This window comes from Gossypium hirsutum, chromosome D05 (genome assembly GCF_007990345.1).
Source record: "Gossypium hirsutum isolate 1008001.06 chromosome D05, Gossypium_hirsutum_v2.1, whole genome shotgun sequence".
In the NCBI taxonomy this organism is placed as follows: Eukaryota; Viridiplantae; Streptophyta; class Magnoliopsida; order Malvales; family Malvaceae; genus Gossypium; species Gossypium hirsutum.
The window spans coordinates 8,831,388-8,850,546 of record NC_053441.1 but is presented as its reverse complement, the minus strand read 5'-3'; the positions used below and the strand labels follow the sequence as shown (position 1 = coordinate 8,850,546).

The 19,159-nt window shown below is 36.7% G+C and overlaps 1 protein-coding gene across 6 annotated transcripts; it reads left to right on the top strand.

The window, feature by feature from the left end:
- Window positions 1-111: 111 nt before the first annotated feature.
- Window positions 112-17,789, top strand: LOC107906250 (helicase protein MOM1). 6 transcript variants are annotated; one of them, XM_041093556.1, is made up of 21 exons: window positions 112-361; window positions 737-1,516; window positions 1,724-2,243; window positions 3,957-4,005; window positions 4,858-5,003; window positions 5,367-5,557; window positions 5,792-5,922; window positions 6,038-6,316; window positions 6,612-6,749; window positions 7,424-7,678; window positions 7,943-8,083; window positions 8,167-8,478; window positions 9,050-9,223; window positions 9,870-10,794; window positions 10,890-11,122; window positions 11,747-11,851; window positions 13,072-14,922; window positions 15,214-15,373; window positions 15,464-15,792; window positions 15,870-16,095; window positions 16,354-17,789. In XM_041093556.1, the coding sequence occupies exons 2-21, from the start codon at window positions 739-741 to the stop codon at window positions 17,469-17,471; spliced, it is 8,061 nt and encodes a 2,686-aa protein (XP_040949490.1). In that variant the 5' UTR covers window positions 112-361; window positions 737-738; the 3' UTR covers window positions 17,472-17,789. The 6 variants fall into 6 exon arrangements, with proteins under 6 accessions (XP_040949490.1, XP_016688692.2, XP_040949489.1 ...); XM_016833204.2 differs by having other exon boundaries at window positions 113-361; window positions 737-1,198; window positions 1,304-1,516; window positions 15,214-15,792; XM_016833203.2 differs by having other exon boundaries at window positions 15,214-15,792.
- Window positions 17,790-19,159: the final 1,370 nt, after the last annotated feature.

Genomic DNA, 19,159 nt, shown 5'->3' with positions numbered 1-19,159 from the left:
AACAAATAGGTAAAAAAAATAATTTCCGTAATTTATTTTTCATGAAATAAACTCACGCCTAATTTGAATGCCATCGTTGTCTAATGTGGCAATTATAAGGATTAAAATTTGTTCAGTGTTTTATGTCTTCCGAATGTGAGAATACTTCCTTAAAGGATTAAACTTCCCAGGAGAACTCTCATTCCAAAATCTGCAAAAACCTCAAGTGCCTGCCTTCTTTCTCATTCGTTTTGTCCGAGAAACAAATTGGTTTAACTTGCTAATCAAGACTGCCTGGATGGAAAACCTAACCAAACAATAACCCAAGAAAGAAAAAAGAAAATTCTAGAGGCAACTTTTTCGTCATTGGATTCGCATGCAGGTAAGTCCATACTTCTCTAATTTGGAAAATCACAATCGCGTTAATTTTTTTTGGGTCAAGTTTTTCAGGGTTTTACTTTGAACCGGGTGCGATTAGATTGGAATAACTAAATTTGTGTATAATTGCTGGTGATTTTGTTTATTTAGTGTATTGGTGGCTTGGGTTAGGTTTTTACTTTTAAAGGTACAAACTGTGACATTGTTCTTTTTCATATAATCGTCCGAGTTTATGCAGATTTTATGTTTTATTAATATATTATCGACTATCAAGTTTATTTTGTGAGCAGATTGACTTTTGATGTCAAATAATTTTGAATTTCTGCCTCATTCAATATACATTGTTGTTTTTAAGATCATCTTTTTATTTGCATTGAAGGTATGGCGAATGGCACTAGGCTGTCTAGTAGGAAAGCTAAGGATGATGGAGATGGTACTAGATCGTCTGGTAGGAAAGCTAAGGATGACGGAGATGGTATTAGATCGTCTAGTAGGAAAGCTGAGGATGATGGAGGTGGTACCAGATCCTCTAGTAGGAAAGCTAAGAATGATGGAGATGGTACCAGATCAACTAGTAGGAAAACTAAGGATGATGGAGATGGTACTAGATCTTCTAGTAGGAAAGCTAAGGATGATGGAGATAATGATTTAAAAGGAAGTCAAAATAGAGGTAAAAAGTCTGTGAATTCAGGTGCTGCTACAGCAGAAGCATCTGGTGTTAGGAGGTCACCTAGGGAAACCGTATCTAAGAAAAACATGACTCCACCAAGTTCTTCTGGTACACGGAAGTCGGAACGTCTTGAGAAGCAGACTGCAAATTTGAATTCAATGACTCCTTCAGGTAAGAGGACATCTGAGCGAATTGAGAAGAAAAAGAAGAAGAAGAATGCGAGTCCTTTGAGGAGATCTAACAGGGTTAAGATGCCCTCCTCATCTGCTTCTTCAGGTTCAAAGAGGTTTGATAAGAGCCTGGATCTGTTGAATACGAAAAGGAAGAAGGAGAAAAAAAAGAAGAGCGTGAAACAATTACCAGGAACTGTAGAAGATAACAAAATTGAGCGAGAAGTTGAGCAAGCCAATGAGAAACAGAAGAAAAGAATGGATGCTCGTGCCTACAAAGCATTGTTCAGGAAACAACCCAAGAAAGTTGATGAAACAGGTAACAGAATTCATTTTGTCATTCTTTTTATTATAAAGGAGTAAAATAAATGGGACCATGCGCTGTGCTTTTTGTGATTTGCTCTGTAAATGAAGTTTTCTTCTGTTGCTTGCATGTTTATTTAAGATATTCCTGTTTTGTTCTTTTTTACTTGGTTTTTGCTTGATTAAATATATCATTCTTAGTTGTTTGTGCTTCTTTTTGTAGATCGTAATGAAGATCTGAATGGAACTAATAGTGGAAGGAGGGAGGAGGACTTTTTAGAAGAATTCATTGAGAGAAGTCATGAAAGGACTGAGGTGACAAGTACAAGTCAACCTGTGGAGGAAGCACTTAAAGGAAAGAATGAGCATAACTTGTTTCTCACTAGCGAAAAGGATAGCTGCAAGGATATCTCTTCAAATGGGGGTGATCTACAAATTCCTAAGAATGGTTTGATAGCAGAAGAAATGAATGATAATGCTGAGAAGGCTGCCCAGGATAATCTGCAAAGTCCTCATTTGGCAAAATCCATCATGCCAGGAGGGGTCCTTGGTTGTGATATCAGTGTGGAGATGGTCATGCCTTCTGAAAACAAATGTCATGATATGGACATTGATTCTGTTGCTTCTCCAAAAATCTCAAGTAATAATATTGCCACCTGCACTGCTCCTGGACCTTCACAATCGTCTAGTTGCAAAAGAAAAGATTGCAGTGAGACTTGTGGAATGAGTTCTAAAAGGCAAAGGTACTGATTTATTATTAGTTTTATGATAATTCAACATGTTTTTCATTGAGTTCATCAAACTTAAATGATTAATGATAATTTGCTTGCTATTGTTGTATATTAGTGTGTTTGGACACTAATACATTCCTAGTTCAATTTGATTTGATGTCATTCATATGCATATACCGTTTAGCCAATGCACGCATGTAAATTCTTTTTTTACTTCCATCATGCTTTTGGTATTGGTTACTGTATATGTAGGTACAGCTTTCGTTGGTAACTAATTATGTTATTCCTATACAAATATCATAATTGTACACATCTCTAAGTGCTTTGAGCATCCATCTTCTGCAGTTGTTTGGAGATTTGTTGAATCTCCTAATCATATCCCTACTAAATTTAAATCATTTACCTGGATTAGATGATGATTGGCAAGTTATCATTAGAATATCACCCAGATGAGTAATTTTGATAAAGTGCCTCCTGAAGAACTACATCACATACAACCTATATGATACAAAATTGTCCAAATTAGTTGAAATGTACTTATTTGCTCCCCTACATATATCTGAAACTGCCATAAATTGTCATGCGTTTCTTTTTCTTTTTCTTTTCTTATATCATCTTATCATTGCAAAATAGTACAACCAAGATCTGCATGGATGCTGAGTTTGTATAGTGATTTGTGCTTTTTTGCCAATGGTGCCTTTTGTGCATTTCTTTTAACTTTTCCAGGGGGAGTCCTGCCATTTTAGAATTTTTCTAGTTGATTGAGAATGCTAGTTTGGTTAATACATTGGTTGAGGACCTTTGAGGTAGAACTGCCTTAAAATTTCTGAACTTTGAGATAAATACTAAATAGGATGTTTTGCTATACATATTTGGGAGCATATAAGCTTGATTTTAAGGTTATGGGGATGCTTATTTCTAAGCAAGAGGGAAAGGAATTTGAACTTTTCCAGGTTTAATCTGTAAGATCTGGGGATTATTGGGCTAGGAACATTATGCATATCAATGCTCAGTTCAGGGGCTGTTGGTGTTTGTGACTGGTGCATATCACACCAATATAAAAGTGCTCGACTGCTTGATGAATTTTGATTCCAATTGGTTGGGATTTATTCCGTTTGTTAGTTTGTTTTTGTGGTTTTTTTAAGGATGAGATTTCTTTAAAACAAAAGCAGAAGTTGAAGGGCTTGATAGAGCTGGACAAATTTCTTGTTCTGTATCTATGCTTGCATGATAAAAAAGAGAGTAGATACAACAGATTCTGTTGTATCTTGCAATGATCTTAGAATTTGAATGGATATCATGACTCACCTTGAGAAGTTTTAATGACTTCTAGTGAATGATTTGTATGGTACCTGCTTCTGTTTTAGACTTTTAGTGCTAATTTAGTAATGTTCCTTGTAACTAATTAGACAAATTAATTAAAAAAAAAATTAAATTTACCACACCTACAACCAATCATCCATGGATTGAGGTACTGGCAATTCAATTTTTTGAATTTGGAAAAAGTATACCTGGTCACTTGATTATCAAATAGTTGCAGTTGTAAATTAAATGTCTCTTTCAATGCTGCCCATGCTTATTGTTAACAAATAAAAGAACTCATAATAATGCTGAAGCCTTTTTTATGAGCACTTAGCTTACATTTCCAACATTTGGGGAATGCCTTTATAATCCCAGTATTTGGCCGCATAAAGTATTAGAAAAATATATCTCCATGTTTTGCAGGGTTGACTGCAATTCAACAAAGCAGGAGATTTGCGCGTCTAATATTAAGGTTAGTTTTTGTCTCTGACCTTTCTTGTCTTTGAGTGTCTGGATTCACACACCTGTTTTAGAAACTCCTTTTCCTTTTTATGTATGTTTGTATGTAAGGCTAAGGATGGCTTTGCGCATTAGAAACCAAGTAGGATTAACATTTGACTCTTCTAGTTAGCTAGTACTAAATATAAAGAAAAGGAAGCTTATAACTGAAATAAGTATTGTCTTGGTTGTACTAATTGGGAGAGCCTTGATTTTTCTTTACGACATCTATATCTTTTCCAAAAATGTCTTGATTGGAGAGTACTTGAGTGGGTTTTCAGTCTTTTTTTTATTCTCAATTATGACATAACAGCCAAGTTCACACTTTTTTTCTTCTTCCATTGATTAATTGATATATTGTCAGCTGGAGAGTTACCTAAGCTAACTTAAACGGAGAGAATTGTCAGGTTGATTGATTAAAGTGGTATATATGGTTATCTGAGTTGGTCTCAGTGTTTGATTTATCTTTCATAAATGTAAAGCTGGATGTCTAATAATTGAAGTTAAAGAAAGTAGAAACTAGCTATCTGATTATTAACTTATAAATGATCGATTTAGGAAGGTTTACTGTAAACTTTCTTGGCTGACCTTTTGGACATATTCTCCTTATTTGCCAGTCTGCCTCCCTTCTCCCTCATCCCTACCCACATCTCTCTCTCATGCTTCTTGTCCATCTCTGCGCCAAGGAATAAGGATCTAGTTTTCTACTAAGGTCTCATGAATTTTATTGCCATTTTTACTATGTTTTTATCTAATATTAAATGTTTATACTTGCTGCCATTGACCTTGTCATAACTGTTTCCTTTGTCTTGCTGCATTGCATTAGGATAGAGAGAAACTTGATGTTGGTATGAGCACAGGATATGTTGAAAAGCCCTGTAACTATATACAGCAACGTATGTCCTCTGCAGATCTTCAAGCAGGCCGTGATCGAAATGCTTGCATCATATGCAGACTTGATGGAAAGCTCTTGTGGGTAACTCTTTTCTATTGCTTTATCTATATTGTAATTTTATATAGTTGATGGGTGAATATGTTAATGAGCAATCATTGGCAGAGTGCGTTGTTTTGTTCTGTATTAGATGCTTTTATTTGTAGCATATTTGGATTCGATATGCTTCTAAATCTTTTGAGTTGCTCTTATTGATGTATCTTCTTGTCCATCCTTGCTATAGAGGATTCATACTGTTAATTAAATTTATCACTACCGACTTTATGTTTAAAATTACAGTTGCGGGTTTTTTATTGTCTTCAGTGTGTCTTCATATGTTGGATCACCCTTTGTGAGTATTTTAGATGTATTTTGTTATCTAACACTCTGCCATCCTATTTTAGATGTTGTTGTGGAAAAGGGTGCCAAAGAAGCTACCATCTTTCGTGTCTTGAACCTCCCCTTGAGGAGTTTCCTCTTGGAGCTTGGTACTGTCTAGCATGTGTGAGGAAAAAATTAGAATCAGGGATTTATTCAGTTTCGAAGGGAATAGAAGCAATTTGGGATTCTAGAGAACTGGAGGCTTCGGAGGATGGTATGGGCTCAATGAATAGTCAGCTTATTTCCATGACTTGTTTTTCTTTGCTGACATATTTCTATAAATTGTGCCATAGTTGTTTAGTGACTGCTCTTGTGAATTATATTATTAAAGTTCTTAGCATGCTATATGTAGTTCATTTGTTTGATTGCTATACCTTGTATTACTAACATGTAGGATGAATGAGTAATTGCTGATAATAATTTCCCTCCATTTGGTATTGGGTTATAGGATTGCAAAGACAGAAGCAATATTTTGTGAAATATGAAGGTCTTGCTCACGTTCATAATCGTTGGCTATCAGAGGATCAGGTGTTGCTTGAAGCTCCATCACTCGTTGCAAAATATAACCAGAGAAACCAGGTTTGCAGTTATTGAATTTGATTATTTCAACCTGTCATATTCCTTTGGTAGAGTATCATTACATAAAAGATTACTTGAAATGCACTTAGTCATTCAGATAGGCTATGTTGTTCAGGGTTCTGTTTGGAAGCAACAGTGGGTGGTTCCACATCGTTTGCTACAGAAAAGATTGTTGATGTTTCCCAGGGAGTGTGATGAGCATCATAATAAAGAGCACAATGGTGATAAGTTAAACTGTCATGTTGAATGGCTTGTGAAATGGTGTGGTCTTGGTTATGAACATGCTTCATGGGAGTTCGAGAATGCTTCGTTTTTCAGTTGTCCAGGAGGTCAGAACCTTATACAAGAATATGAAACTCGCAAGAAGGCCCAGAAAGCTTCTAAATTTGATAAGGTGCCTTAAGAAAAATGTGGAATATGTTGAATTTTACCAGACTCATTCCTGCATATATAGTTGGTAAATTACTGTAGTGAAGACTGAAGAGTCATCTGTCATGGTAGATTGATATAACCTATTTGTTAACTATTTGCATGCTTGAACTAGTGAACAAATAACTTAGGATTCACGCCATTTTTTTCTGTAGTGAAATAAGTATGTTGCAGGCAACTCAATGGTGGTAGTCCTCTCTAAAGACATATCATACTTTTATTTAAATAGTTTGTTTCTAACCAACTAGGAACATGTGCAGGAAAGAGCTGTTGCATCCCTAAAAATTTCTCAATTACCAGCTGCAGTTTCATCTGGACTGGATGCTAATCTTGATGCTGTTAACAAACTATGCAACTATTGGCGTAGGGGCCAGAATGCTATTATTTTTGATGACCAGGTATGTCTGAAACTATTTATTATTATTATTTAGGTTTGTAGTGCATCTGTAAATAAGGTTATGCATTTGGAGTTAAATCGTGATAGTTAACTGGACCCATCAATATGTTGCTTGAAAATCTTATTTGTGCTTGGTAATACGGCCAAAAAATGGTCTCTGCTTATCTAGGCACTCGCTCATTAACTTTATAAAATTTCTGACGTAGCATATCAATTAAAATATGAAAAAGGCACCCTATAATGCTACATTTATGTATTCATATACATGTATGCATGTGCAGTTATTAGGTTATCATGTCATAATCTGATATGTTACATTTATGTACCCAAACTTGGAAATAGAAAGATATAATACCACACAAGATCAATATTACACAGTATACATGTATATGTGTTCATATAAGTGCTTTCATATATCATCATGGTCTATTATAAGAAGTTTGCACGTTATATAAACGTTAGCAACATAATGTTCTATATTAGGCTTTTTCTTGATGCACAAGTCATATAATGCCCATTATCTTCAAAATACCATTTATTGGTTTTAAAAGATAATAAACATCAACTATTTGATGTCTATGGTTGCTCAGACCTTCATATTGATTATCTCTTTGGTATAAATCCATGATGGTTGTAAAATCTTTAGTGGTTCTGAATTATCCCTAATTTTTGCAGGAAAGAATATCAAATGTTATTTCTTCCATTCTAGCTTTTCCATGTGATATCTCTAGTCCTTTTCTCATTATCTCTACCTCCGCTTCGCAATATTCATGGGATGAGGAGTTCCTGCATTTAGCACCATCTGCTGATATTGTAGTTTACAGCGGCAGTAAAGAAGTTCGGGATAGTATTAGGAATCTGGAGTTTTATGATGAAGGAGGTTGTATAATGTTTCAAGTACTTATAACCTCACCAGAAGTTATCAGTGAGGTACATCCCTGCTTCTGTGATAAATAAAGTTTTTGAAGTTTGTTGCATGTGTTTAACTTCGACAAGTTTTGCAAGGATCAAACAATGTATCCTTGTGTGTGAGAGTTTGTGCTGCCTGTGCATCTTGTTTTAGGTTATGGGTTATTTAGGTTATGGGTTTACTTGAATTTTAGTTTTCCTATTACCAATTAGGGGAAAAAAATCTGTTACAATTTTTATTTGTTCGACTTGGTTTTGGCTGTTAATTTTAATGTGCTTTTGCAGGACTTCAACTTGCTTTCTTGTATAGGATGGGAGGCAATAATAGTGGATGAGTGCCAACGTCCAAGAATTACTTCTTGTTTTGAACAAATTAAGATTTTAACTTCCAATAAGAGGCTTCTAATAATCAGCAGTCAACTGAAGGTTTGACATTTCTACATTTTCGCTTATTTTTGCTGTTATATTCTTATGCAGGTTGATTTATATATGCTACATGGTTTCTGCAGGATAATGTGGTTGAGTACCTTAATCTTTTTTCTTTGCTTGATTCTCAAAGTGGTTCAAATGGTAGTGAGAGCTTGCTAACGGATTCAAGTGATGATATTGACACTTTGAAGGAGAGATTGGCAAAATATGTTGTTTATGAGCGCAAGCTAGAATCATCTAGGTTTCTAGAGTACTGGGTTCCTGTACTCTTATCCAATGTGCAGCTAGAGAAGTATTGTTTTACTCTAATTTCAAATTCTCTCTCTCTTTGTTCCCCTTCAAAGAGTGATCCTGTTGGAGTTCTCCGTAACATTCTTATCTCCAACCGAAAGGTTTTGTTACTTAACTTTTTGCTTCATTCACATGATTCTGTGAGATTTGGGCTCTTTTTCTTAATTTATACCTTAACTATCAAGTCATCTAATTAAAGTATTCATCTTGCGTTCCTGACATTTTGTGTTTGCCTGCTGTATGGACTTTGGAAACTAGGACTAGGTTATGTTCCAACTATAATCTTGGAAATTTTGGACGCGTTATACTAAGGTTTTCCATTTGGAGTTATTAATCTGATGATGCTTTTGGAAAATCTCGAAATGCAATTCAATTTATTTATATTTTGGACCGCCATGGTTTGTGACAGCTAAAACCTAGGATCTTATACCCAATACTCACCCCAGCCTTACCACTTGAATTCTGTTGTTTGAACTTAGTTTATTTATTTTGGATGTCCAAAAGCATAAAATACCACTTGGTTTGTCTTTTATCGTACTGTTGAATTAGATAATTTTTTCATTGAACTTTTTTCATGATACCTTAGAATGAGGATGAGTAAGTTGTATAGAAATTACTACTTTGACATCATATTATGGGTTGATATCTTCCTTCCATGGTAATTCTTGACAGTGTTGTGATCATCCGTATACTGTGGATCAATCCCTTCAACTGTTGCTTACTAAAGGCCTCCGAGAGGTTGAGTTTTTGGATGTTGGCATAAAAGCGAGTGGCAAATTACAACTTCTTGATGCAATGCTTTGTGAGATCAAAAAACGAGAGTTAAAAGTGCTTATTCTTTTCCAGGTACATTTTCATCACAATTGGTTTTGAACCAATTGTATTTAGTTATATTGATTAATGTACACGAAAAGCTTGTAAATATTTCTGACCGGGACCTTTATCACCATTTATGAGTTTGCAAAAAGCAGATGACTTAAATACCCTGGGTTCTATATGTTCAAGTTCTATATCTGCCACACTATTTTGTAGCTTTGGCAGGTGGCAGAAAGGGAAAAAAGGATGTGATACTTGTCGAACTTGTAAAAATAATGTGAAGTTTCGTACCTTTTTACCTTGTTTTTGGAGCAGCTTCTTGCTCCAAGAAGCTGAAGTGGCCAACAAGGTCTTGAGCATGAAATTTTAGATTTTGCAGAAGTTAAATATGAGCTTCTAGAGGCTATAAAGTTCAAAGAGATCAATTTGACAATAAAGCAAAGCTGCAATGAGAAACTTATTGACAATTTTTGTGAGAATTTTAATGAACAAGTTATATTTTTAGTGATCTTAGATAAATTCTAGTATAACAGCTCTTGGAATAGTTGTATTTTCAGCTGCATTTTCTGATGATACTGCAGCTGGCCAAACTATATATATGGACAATTTAATAATTCTCTTGCAGGAACAGATTTAGGCTATTTTATGTTTCTCATGTAGATTGTTTGATTGACAGTACATTGGAGGCTCTGGAAGGGATTTAATGGGAGATATTTTGGATGACTTTCTGCGTCAAAGATTTGGTATAGATTCTTATGAACGTGTTGATGGTGGTGTCACCCCTTCAAAGAAGCAATCTGCTTTGAACAGATTCAATAATGAGAAGCAGAGATTTGTCTTTCTATTAGAAACCCGTGCTTGTCTTTCCAGCATCAAGTTATCTACAGTTGGTACTGTCATAATATTTGGAAGTGACTGGAGTCCAATGAATGATCTAAGAGCCCTGCAGAGAATAACACTTGATTCTCAGCTCGAACAAATAAAAGTATTTCGCTTATATTCATCATTTACCGTGGAGGAAAAACTTTTGATGCTTTCAAAACAAGATAAGACAATTGATAGCAACATAGAGTACATATCCCCCAGTAGTAGTCATATGCTGCTTAAATGGGGGGCTTCATACCTATTTAGTCAGTTGGATAAGTTTCATGGTATTACAATACCGGATGCAAGTATCTTGTCAGAGCAATCACATTTAAAATATGTGATTCAAGAATTTTTTACCATACTGCACCAAGCTGGGATTGATGATGATGCAAGCAAGTTGTCCCTAATTTTACAAGCCAAACAAATTCAAGGAATGTATAGGACAGAAATGCCATTGTTTGGTGTGCAGAAAATTCAAGTGATGAATGAAGATCCACCTCACACATTTTGGACAAAGCTTTTAGAGGGAAAGAGTCCAAGGTGGAAGTATTGTACTTCTTCATCTCAGAGGAATCGGAAAAGGGTTCATTATTTTGAAGATTTGCAAAAAGAACCTGAGGCTGAAAGTGCTGAAGTTGCAAAGAGGCGCAAGAAGGTTGTAAGTGATGGCAATGATCATCCCTCTCCAAAAGCTGTGTTGCAAGAGGGGAAATTGGCTGCTGGGTACAGGAAAGGTAATGGGCAATGCAAATGCAATGAAGTGCAGTATTGCTAGTAGAGAATTCTCCTTCACAAATACTCTTTCCAATTCTCTCTTTTACTTTTGCAGGAAGCTCAGGAACCCTACCATATGATTTTACTCCTTTGAGTAGATCAATAGCTTCTGGGAGTGATACAATTCACGCAACCTCTAACTCACTTCATCTAGACAATAATGTCTCAAAAATACCAGCTCTAAAAATAGTTGAATGGGAGAGAAGAAAACAGCGTGACTCACAGAAGAATCTCCATGTTCTTTTGAAGCCACAAATAGCCAAACTCTGTGAAGTCCTTCATCTCACAGTATGTACCTTATTTACCACTGGAAGGATTAAATTTAAATAGGTTCGAAACTTGCTGTTAGTTTTTTACCTTGTCAGCCTATTTTGTTTACTGGAATGAAAATAAACCAAAGGAAAGGGTTTTGGCAGGAGGTTAGAGTTTTCAGAATATGTTTTTGCTGAGATCGAGTTCCCTCTCAGTACCGAAAGTAGAACAAGAATAGGCAGCAAAAATCTGGTTATAGATATAGTCCTCATAAATACTCTCTATCTTGAACTGCAGTTATTATTGTCTATTATTTTCTTACAAAAAATTCCTGGCTGAGTAATTCATTCATTTGTCTTAATGTGACTAAAAATGGAAAAAGTTCTTCAATGGGGTTTTGCAATACAGAAAAGTTTAGCATCATGTTTTGTGCATAAGTTACCCTGTTTGTCAATTTCCCATGGAGATATGGTGAAAAAAAGGATCTTTGTCTATTTTCTAATACAAGGAGCTAGTAATTATAGATATTTTATATGTATTTTCTTTAATAGTGGCCTGCACTTCTCTTTATCTGCCATGGTTTTACCTCAATGCCTTACTATTATGTGAATGCAGTATTTGTAGCAGCCTGCTTTATGGTACATTTTATTTGTGTTGCAGGAGGATGTCAAGGCTATGGTTGAAAGGTTTCTTGAATATGTTATGAATAATCATCTGGTCAATAAGGAACCAGCAACCATTTTACAGGCATTTCAAATTTCTCTGGTTAGAGACTTATTCTCTTGTATTCTTAAATTCATACTGCAATTGTTGATAATGGTGTCTTTTATATGCTTGATTGAATGTTTTAGGCAGTCCTGTATGCACTAGAGGATCATGTTTTGCTTTTATTTATGCTTGTCTGTTTCTTCAAGTTTCATGTACTTTGACTTCTATGTTCACTCATAGTTTTCATAGAAAGCTTCCACAGAATTTGCAATTGTACCTTTTTCTACAAGTTTCGTGCAATTTGACCTCAAATTTGTCCACTCATCTTTCTCATTGACAGCTTTTGTAGAATTTGCAATTGTGTCTTTGTACTGCAAGTGCTGTACATACAGAACCCCTTGCTTAGGACTCAGAATTTGCATCTTTCAGGCCTAGATTTTTATTTGAGCTATTTTTCCTTGTTTTGGTAATATGTTTGAATCTGTTTTCGATTTTGTGGCGATTGTCCTGGTGGAATTCCTAATTGATGAGTTTGCAATTGTTGTAGTCAATCTGTGAAAATGTTTTTATTTTGTAATATTCTGTGAAAAAAATTGCTGTTTAATCTTGGTGTGAAATGGTGCTAACACAATAAAGTAGATGAAACTTCTATCATACCTTTGAGAAAGTCGTTTTCTTAATTAGAGCTAGCACTCAAAATGTTCTACCAAGTTTTTGCTATTGAATTCTAGTGATCAACTCAAAAAAAGTAAGACAGAATATAATTTTGTTGGAATGAGTTGATACATTGAGCTTCAATCTTGAGAACTATTTTAGATTTATATCAAGTATTTCATTTGTAGGCAAGTGAAAGTTAAGTTGAGGAGAATTACTGATATATAGAGAGAGAGAAAGAGAGGGAGAGAGGGAGGTAAGAACTACATAGGTTGTGTATTTCTTTGGTCTAAAAAATAATCAAATGAGCTGGTATGTCTGTAACTCTTTTCCCTTCCCATCATCCTTTGATATAAACCACCTTGTCTGGATTTATTTATTAATATATTATTTATATGTGCTTATGTATGTCCCTCTATGAGTTCACTTTGATGCATAAAAATATTCATTGAACATTGAGCGCCTACTGGGATTATGTACTGCTGCTGCATTTTTGTGTCATATGCTATTAGATATTCTAGATTTCTAAAACCTTTTCTGTTGCATGGTGCTTATATGTAAGCATACATTAATGGTATTCTGGTTTTTTTAACATCTCATACTTCTGGTCTCTGTGTATTCAGTGTTGGAGTGCTGCTTCTTTGTTGAAGCAGAAACTTGATCACAAAGAATCACTTGCACTTGCAAAGCAGCATCTAGGTTTTACTTGCAAGAAAGAAGAGGCTGACTATGTTTATTCAATGTTGCGGTGTTTGAAGAGAATGTTTCTATACCGTACAGGGTATTTGAAGGTCCCAAGCTCTCCTAAAGCTTCTGGATTACCAGGTAAATCTGTTGGAAGAGATTATTCCAGTGCAGCTTCTTACCAGCATAACATAAAAGCAGAGACTGAAGATTTGTCGGATTTTCGAGAAGGTTCTGATATACAGGCCATTTCAGAGTCTAGACTTGCCCCAGAAATTCAATTGGCACAGAGAGATCTTCTGAAAAGCATAAAAGAAATTGAGAAAAAATGTGATAAGCAGATGAGAAAACTAATTGAGAAACATAAGCGGGAAGTGGAACAATTTAACCAGAAGTATGAATATGAAAAGGCACAACTGGAAAATAAGAAAAGGACAGAAGCTGCGGTTATCCGTTTGCATAGTAATGTTTCTATGAGGACTGATAAGCTCAATAATTTGGACACTGAATATGCAAGGAAGTTTGATGAACTCGAACAGCAGATGGATCTACATCTCAAGAATCTTGAGGCACTGCAGGTGGCAGCAAGAAGCAATTTTCTAGAAAGAAAGACTCGTTGGGTAGAATCAGTTAAGTCCTGGGCTAGGGTTGAGTTAGTGAAGCCACCTGTAAGTCTGGCGAATCTTTCTGAAGGAAGGAGTTCTGCAGGCATTATTCATTCTGCTTCTGGAAGTGAGGTAAGACCATCGAAAATTGTTCACATTGTGAATGACGAAGTTATGGCATACGGTGATCCCATCAACAAGGCTAGACCCTTCAAGGACAATTCTGAGGTAGCATCAGTTGAGAATCTTGGTTTCTGGGAAGGTCAGGAGAACCTTGCCTCGTTGCTGGCACCATCATCTCAAAAATATTTCGATATAAATTCATTAAGAAAGGTTGATGGGGAGACCCCCTTGAGAGAATCAGGAACTATCATTTCTAGTAAAGGTCAACAGAACTTTGTCTCATTAGAAGCTTCTCCATCTGCTGAAATTCCCGAGGAATCCAATTTAAGGGAAACTGATGTGCAAGTTCCCTTAAGAGAAATTGTTGCTGTCAATTCCGGTGAAGGTCAGGAGAACCTTGCCTCAACAGAAGCACTTTCATATGAAGAAACTACTGATGGAGCTGTATTAAGCAATTTTGATGGCGAGGTTCATTTGAGAGTACCTGATATTGTCTGTTCTGGTGAAGGTTACGAGAATTTACCATCGGTGGTTGTCTCTTCATCTGAAGAAGTTCCTGGTGGAACCACGTTAAACATGGCTGAGGGGGAGCTTCCCTTTAGTAGACCTGAAGCTATCGGTTCTACTGAAGGTCAGGAGAATATCATGTCTGCTAACTGTTCATTTGAGAAACAGATTCCTGGTGGAGCCACGTTGAATCTGCCTGATGGAGAAATTCCAAGGAGCACAGCTGTGATTGCAACTTCTTGTGATGGTATGGATATTATTGTCTGCACGAATTCCTCTACATCTAAAGAACAAATACCTGATACAGCTGCATGTTCTATGCCCACTAAAGAGGTCTCTTTGGTGGAACCCGAAACTGTTCCGAGTGAAGTCCTCGAGGAAATCAGTGTTCAAAGAGAGAATGATGGAACAAGTCCCATCGAAAATGACCAGCTGGATGGCATACAATGCACAATGAACTGCGAAGCTGAATTCCAAGAACCATCTCTGGCGGATCTATCTTCAATGCAGCCCGTGCCTACCTCGGACCAAGGTGGTCCGCAGCCACCAGATCTGGTATGTAAAATCTTTATTTGTACCTTTTATTATATTAAGGTTCTGAGTACAGATTCTTTTGGACTATTCTATTGGGCTTTTTCTATTGAAAGCTTTTCACCGAAAAAAGTAAAGCAAAATAGTAACAATAAGGCAATGGATATCTGCATTGTTATTATGGCTGCCCTACATTGTAGTTTTATTTAATCTATACTTGTGGTAAGGAGACTGTTTTGAGATTTGGAGAGATTATACTTTCAATACCTAGCTATGGCGAGCTGCCAATATAGTGACAATTTCTTATTTGGGCAGGTATCCCCAAATGTGGGTCCTCTTCCATATGCTTCCTCTGAAGCACAAGCAAGATGCATGTCAAACAATGAAATGCGAAATGCTTCTCAGTTAGCTGAAACTTCACCATTTAATGGCACCATTGATGCAACCTGCAATATGTCCAATCCTGACACCACAGGTGTGGAGCTTAGAGAGCAAATGCAGCAGCTGAGATCCTCTGAATCAACTTCCAACCTCTCTCATCCCGATCTACCTTCTGTTACTGCAGTTGAACATCAATCAAACAATGAAGGCCAAACTGCCAACCAGAGTTCTCAGGCTCCAACGCAACCAGTGGCAAACCAGATTGAGCTCTCCAATCAAGATGTCTTGCAGCCTCTGCATTCACCCATTGATGGTGCTGTTGACAGGCTTGTGAGACAGGCTTCAGAAACGAGGACAGCTTCAGTCCCTTTTGTTTCTAATGGCCTTCCCTTGCAGACTGAACCTGCTCTATCATCTCGGATGCATCCGACTTTTTATCATGACCCACTTCAAAATGAAATGGAAAGAATACTGAAAGAAAAAGAGCAAACCGCTAAGGTTCATGAAGACATGGTTAGTTCCTGTTTGCTTATCTACTAACAGTGATATATAGCTTACTCTCCGCTGAGAACTTCCTCTCTTTTGAGCAGAAGCTGCAGCTGAAATTGGAGTGTGAGAAGGAGATTAAGGAGGTTATTGTTCAGATTCGTCAAAAGTATGAAGCTAAACTTAAAGAGAAAGAAGCAGAATTTCTTCTGCATAGAACGGAGCTCAGTGAAACTTACAACAAAGTTCTCTTGCATAAGATCTTGGCTGAGGCTTTCAGGTCTAAATGTATGGATAATAGGGCATCTGGTTCAGCAGGAATAAAGAAAGGTGAATCTTACAGTTACTTGGTTGCTTTGGTTACCACTACTTGTTATATTGCAAGTTTAAAGAGAGTGCCTGTTAACTCTCTCTGCGTGAGTTCTGGCATATAGGCTAATGTCCACATGTGCAAGAAATGATTGCTAAAAAGTTAACCAAAGATACAAATACGTATGCCTTATATGCATGCATGTATAAAATTTGCCTTTCTGTAATGTTTACCGTACAAATTAGGACTAAATAGTTCCTTTTTTTTCCCCTTGGCAGAGGCAAATTCTAATTTCATGCCGCAGCAGGTTCAACTTTCATCGCAACAGATGGTACAACAGCCTCCTGCTGCTTCTGGTCTCCCTTCAACTGGCTCAGCTTCTACTATGCAAACTGTTTCACCTGCTGTAGTCAATGCACAAACCTTGCAGCGTTCTACTGCTTCAGGGATCCCTTCAACTGGCTCAGCTTCTACTATGCAAATTGTTTCACCTGCTGTAGTCAATGCGCAAACATTGCAGCTTTCTACTGCTTCAGGGATTCCTTCAACTGGCTCAGCTTCTACTATGCAAACTGTTTCACCTGCTGTAGTCAATGCACAAACCTTGCAGCGTTCTACTGCTTCAGGGATCCCTTCAACTGGCTCAGCTTCTACTATGCAAACTGTTTCACCTGCTGTAGTCAATGCACAAACTTTGCAGCGTTCTACTGCTTCAGGGATCCCTTCAAGTAGCTCAACTTCTACTCTGCAAACTGTTTCACTTGCTGCAGTCAATGCACAAACCTTGCAGCCTTCCACTGCTTCAGGGATCCCTCCAACTGGCTCAGCTTCTAGTATGCAAACTGTTTCACCTGCTGTAGGCAATGCAGAAACCTTGCAGCCTTCCACTGCTTCAGGGATCCCTTCAACTGGCTCAGCTACTAGCATGCGAACTGTTTCTCCTGCTCTAGTCAATGCACAAACCATGGGTCCACATTTGCAGGTTGTTAAGTCTTCGGCATTATTCTCAGGCACTCCAACTAGATCTCCCCATATCAGCAACATCTCTTCTACTGGAAACCTTAAAATAGGCACTGAGATTCGTGCTCCTGCCCCACATTTACAGCCATTTAGGCCTTCATCATCCATTTCCCCGAGCAGTCTCCCATTGCATTCTCATGTTAACCACCTTGCACGTAGGCAGGCATCAATTACCGGCCAATCTGGTAGGATCCAACATGAAGTTGTTGGAGGGTTGGCAGCTCCACCAAGTTCTTTCTCACCTGGTGCCAATGCAAATCCACCAGGTTTTTTGCTGCCAAATGTTAGTTCAAGGTTGATGCCAAGTAGTCGGTCTAACTCAGCACAGCGAGGCGGAGGAGCGACTGATGTTGTTTGTTTATCAGATGATGACTAACCATAACCAGAAAAGGTAATTTTGTATAACATAGATGCAGTTATATGCAATGCCCGATCCATTTTGAGTCAAGAGGTAGTAGTTGAAGGTCAGAAATTGAAGTGGGAATTTGCGGTGAATAGTTATTCAATTTGTAATATATATATTAATTTAGTTACTGTTATTTGTCAATAAGTAAATAGTTTGAAATTTGCATGAGTGAGAGAGCGGTGTCTGCTAATTACTCTCGGGGGCTCAGACGAATTTCTTAAATCAGTTGTATTCCTTCGTCTTTGTTGGATTACTGGTTTCAAATGCATTTTCGGCTTACTTGGGCAAGGCTAGGCTAGGCTGTTTATTTTAAATAAAAATATATACTATTTGATCTATTGAAAATATACAGACATATATATTAATGTCAAAGACGAACTTTGTATTTAAAAAAAGATGCAATCTTGGGGGCTTAAAAACTTGAGAGACCTTCAAATCAGGAATAATCAAAGGCCGGTTTGACAAGCAACTGGAGAAAATAAAAGTTCTAAACATCGTCATAATAGACAAATAGAATTAAAAATCGTTTGGTTTTGTAGCCGTTGTTTGCGGTCCTATGAGGTGCTTCATACTTTTAATAGGAATACAAAAAGTAATATTAATGTGTATAATATTTTTGTTATTCCAAACTCGTATCCAATTTAGAAGCATTTTTTTGTCCATTCCAAAACACCTAACCCACTAACTTTACAAAAGAATTTATTTTGATTTTTCATTATTAAAAAAAAAAGTTAATTCATTAGTTCATTCAATTGAACGATACAATTGCGAGAAAAAATAACAGATACTTGTCATAGATGGTGAATGACAAGTTCCATCAACACAATAAAGGCTTTACTCTCAGCATGAATAGAACATCATGTTACGTTGACAATTGGCTTTGTCACAACTCAAGCCCGACATATCTGGAGTGATTGCAAACACTTAATATGATAAAAAAATCAGCCCAGATGGTCCAAAGCGGCGAGCAAAAATCGACAAAAGAGTCTAGTATTCACCAAATTAGAGAGGACGACAACAAAACGATCTCTAAAATCACTTGTAAAGCTAATGTTACATGCATAAGTAAACTAAAAAAATGCTACAAGAGCAAAAAAAACTTTTAAAACTGAAAACTTATTAAACAATGAAAAAACAAACATATAAAACTTAAGATAATATGAGCCCAAATTGACTAGTGAAATCATTTATTATTCTCAACTCTCAAAACAAAAATAGATTAAGAAGCTGATGAAGAGCTACTCACTTTCTAAGAAAAATAACTGGTGGTTGCTAAAGATTTAATGAACGACATGCACTGTCATCTGTCAATCTCAACTTATGAAGACAACAAAGATACTCACAAAATAGATCTGCAAATTGAAAATGACGAAGACATGTGGAGTGGATGACAAGAAGAAGAAAAAAAAAGGTTGGTGAGAGGGAGAAAAAGATGGGCGATACCCAGCCTGGAGGCTGGCGGCTTGGAGAAAAAAAGAGAAAAGTTTTTAGGGTTTTTCTAAGTAGCTCCATGATTTTATTTCTTGTTACTAGGATGGGTGACCTCCTGGAGAGTACTTGTGTTGCACCCCTCATATTTTTATTTTTATTTGTTTAGGTTTTAAATTTGCTTAATCGTTGCTGACGTGATATCCATATGGCAATACACGTGTATGCCA

Excerpts from the sequence above, each read along its gene's own strand:
- LOC107906250 (XM_016833203.2), top strand. The coding sequence starts at position 739 with ATGGCGAATGGCACTAGGCTGTCTAGTAGGAAAGCTAAGGATGATGGA. Across the intron at positions 5,004-5,366 it reads AGACTTGATGGAAAGCTCTT|ATGTTGTTGTGGAAAAGGGT; the intron begins GTGGGTAACTCT and ends ATCCTATTTTAG. Across the intron at positions 15,793-15,869 it reads CTAAGGTTCATGAAGACATG|AAGCTGCAGCTGAAATTGGA; the intron begins GTTAGTTCCTGT and ends TCTTTTGAGCAG.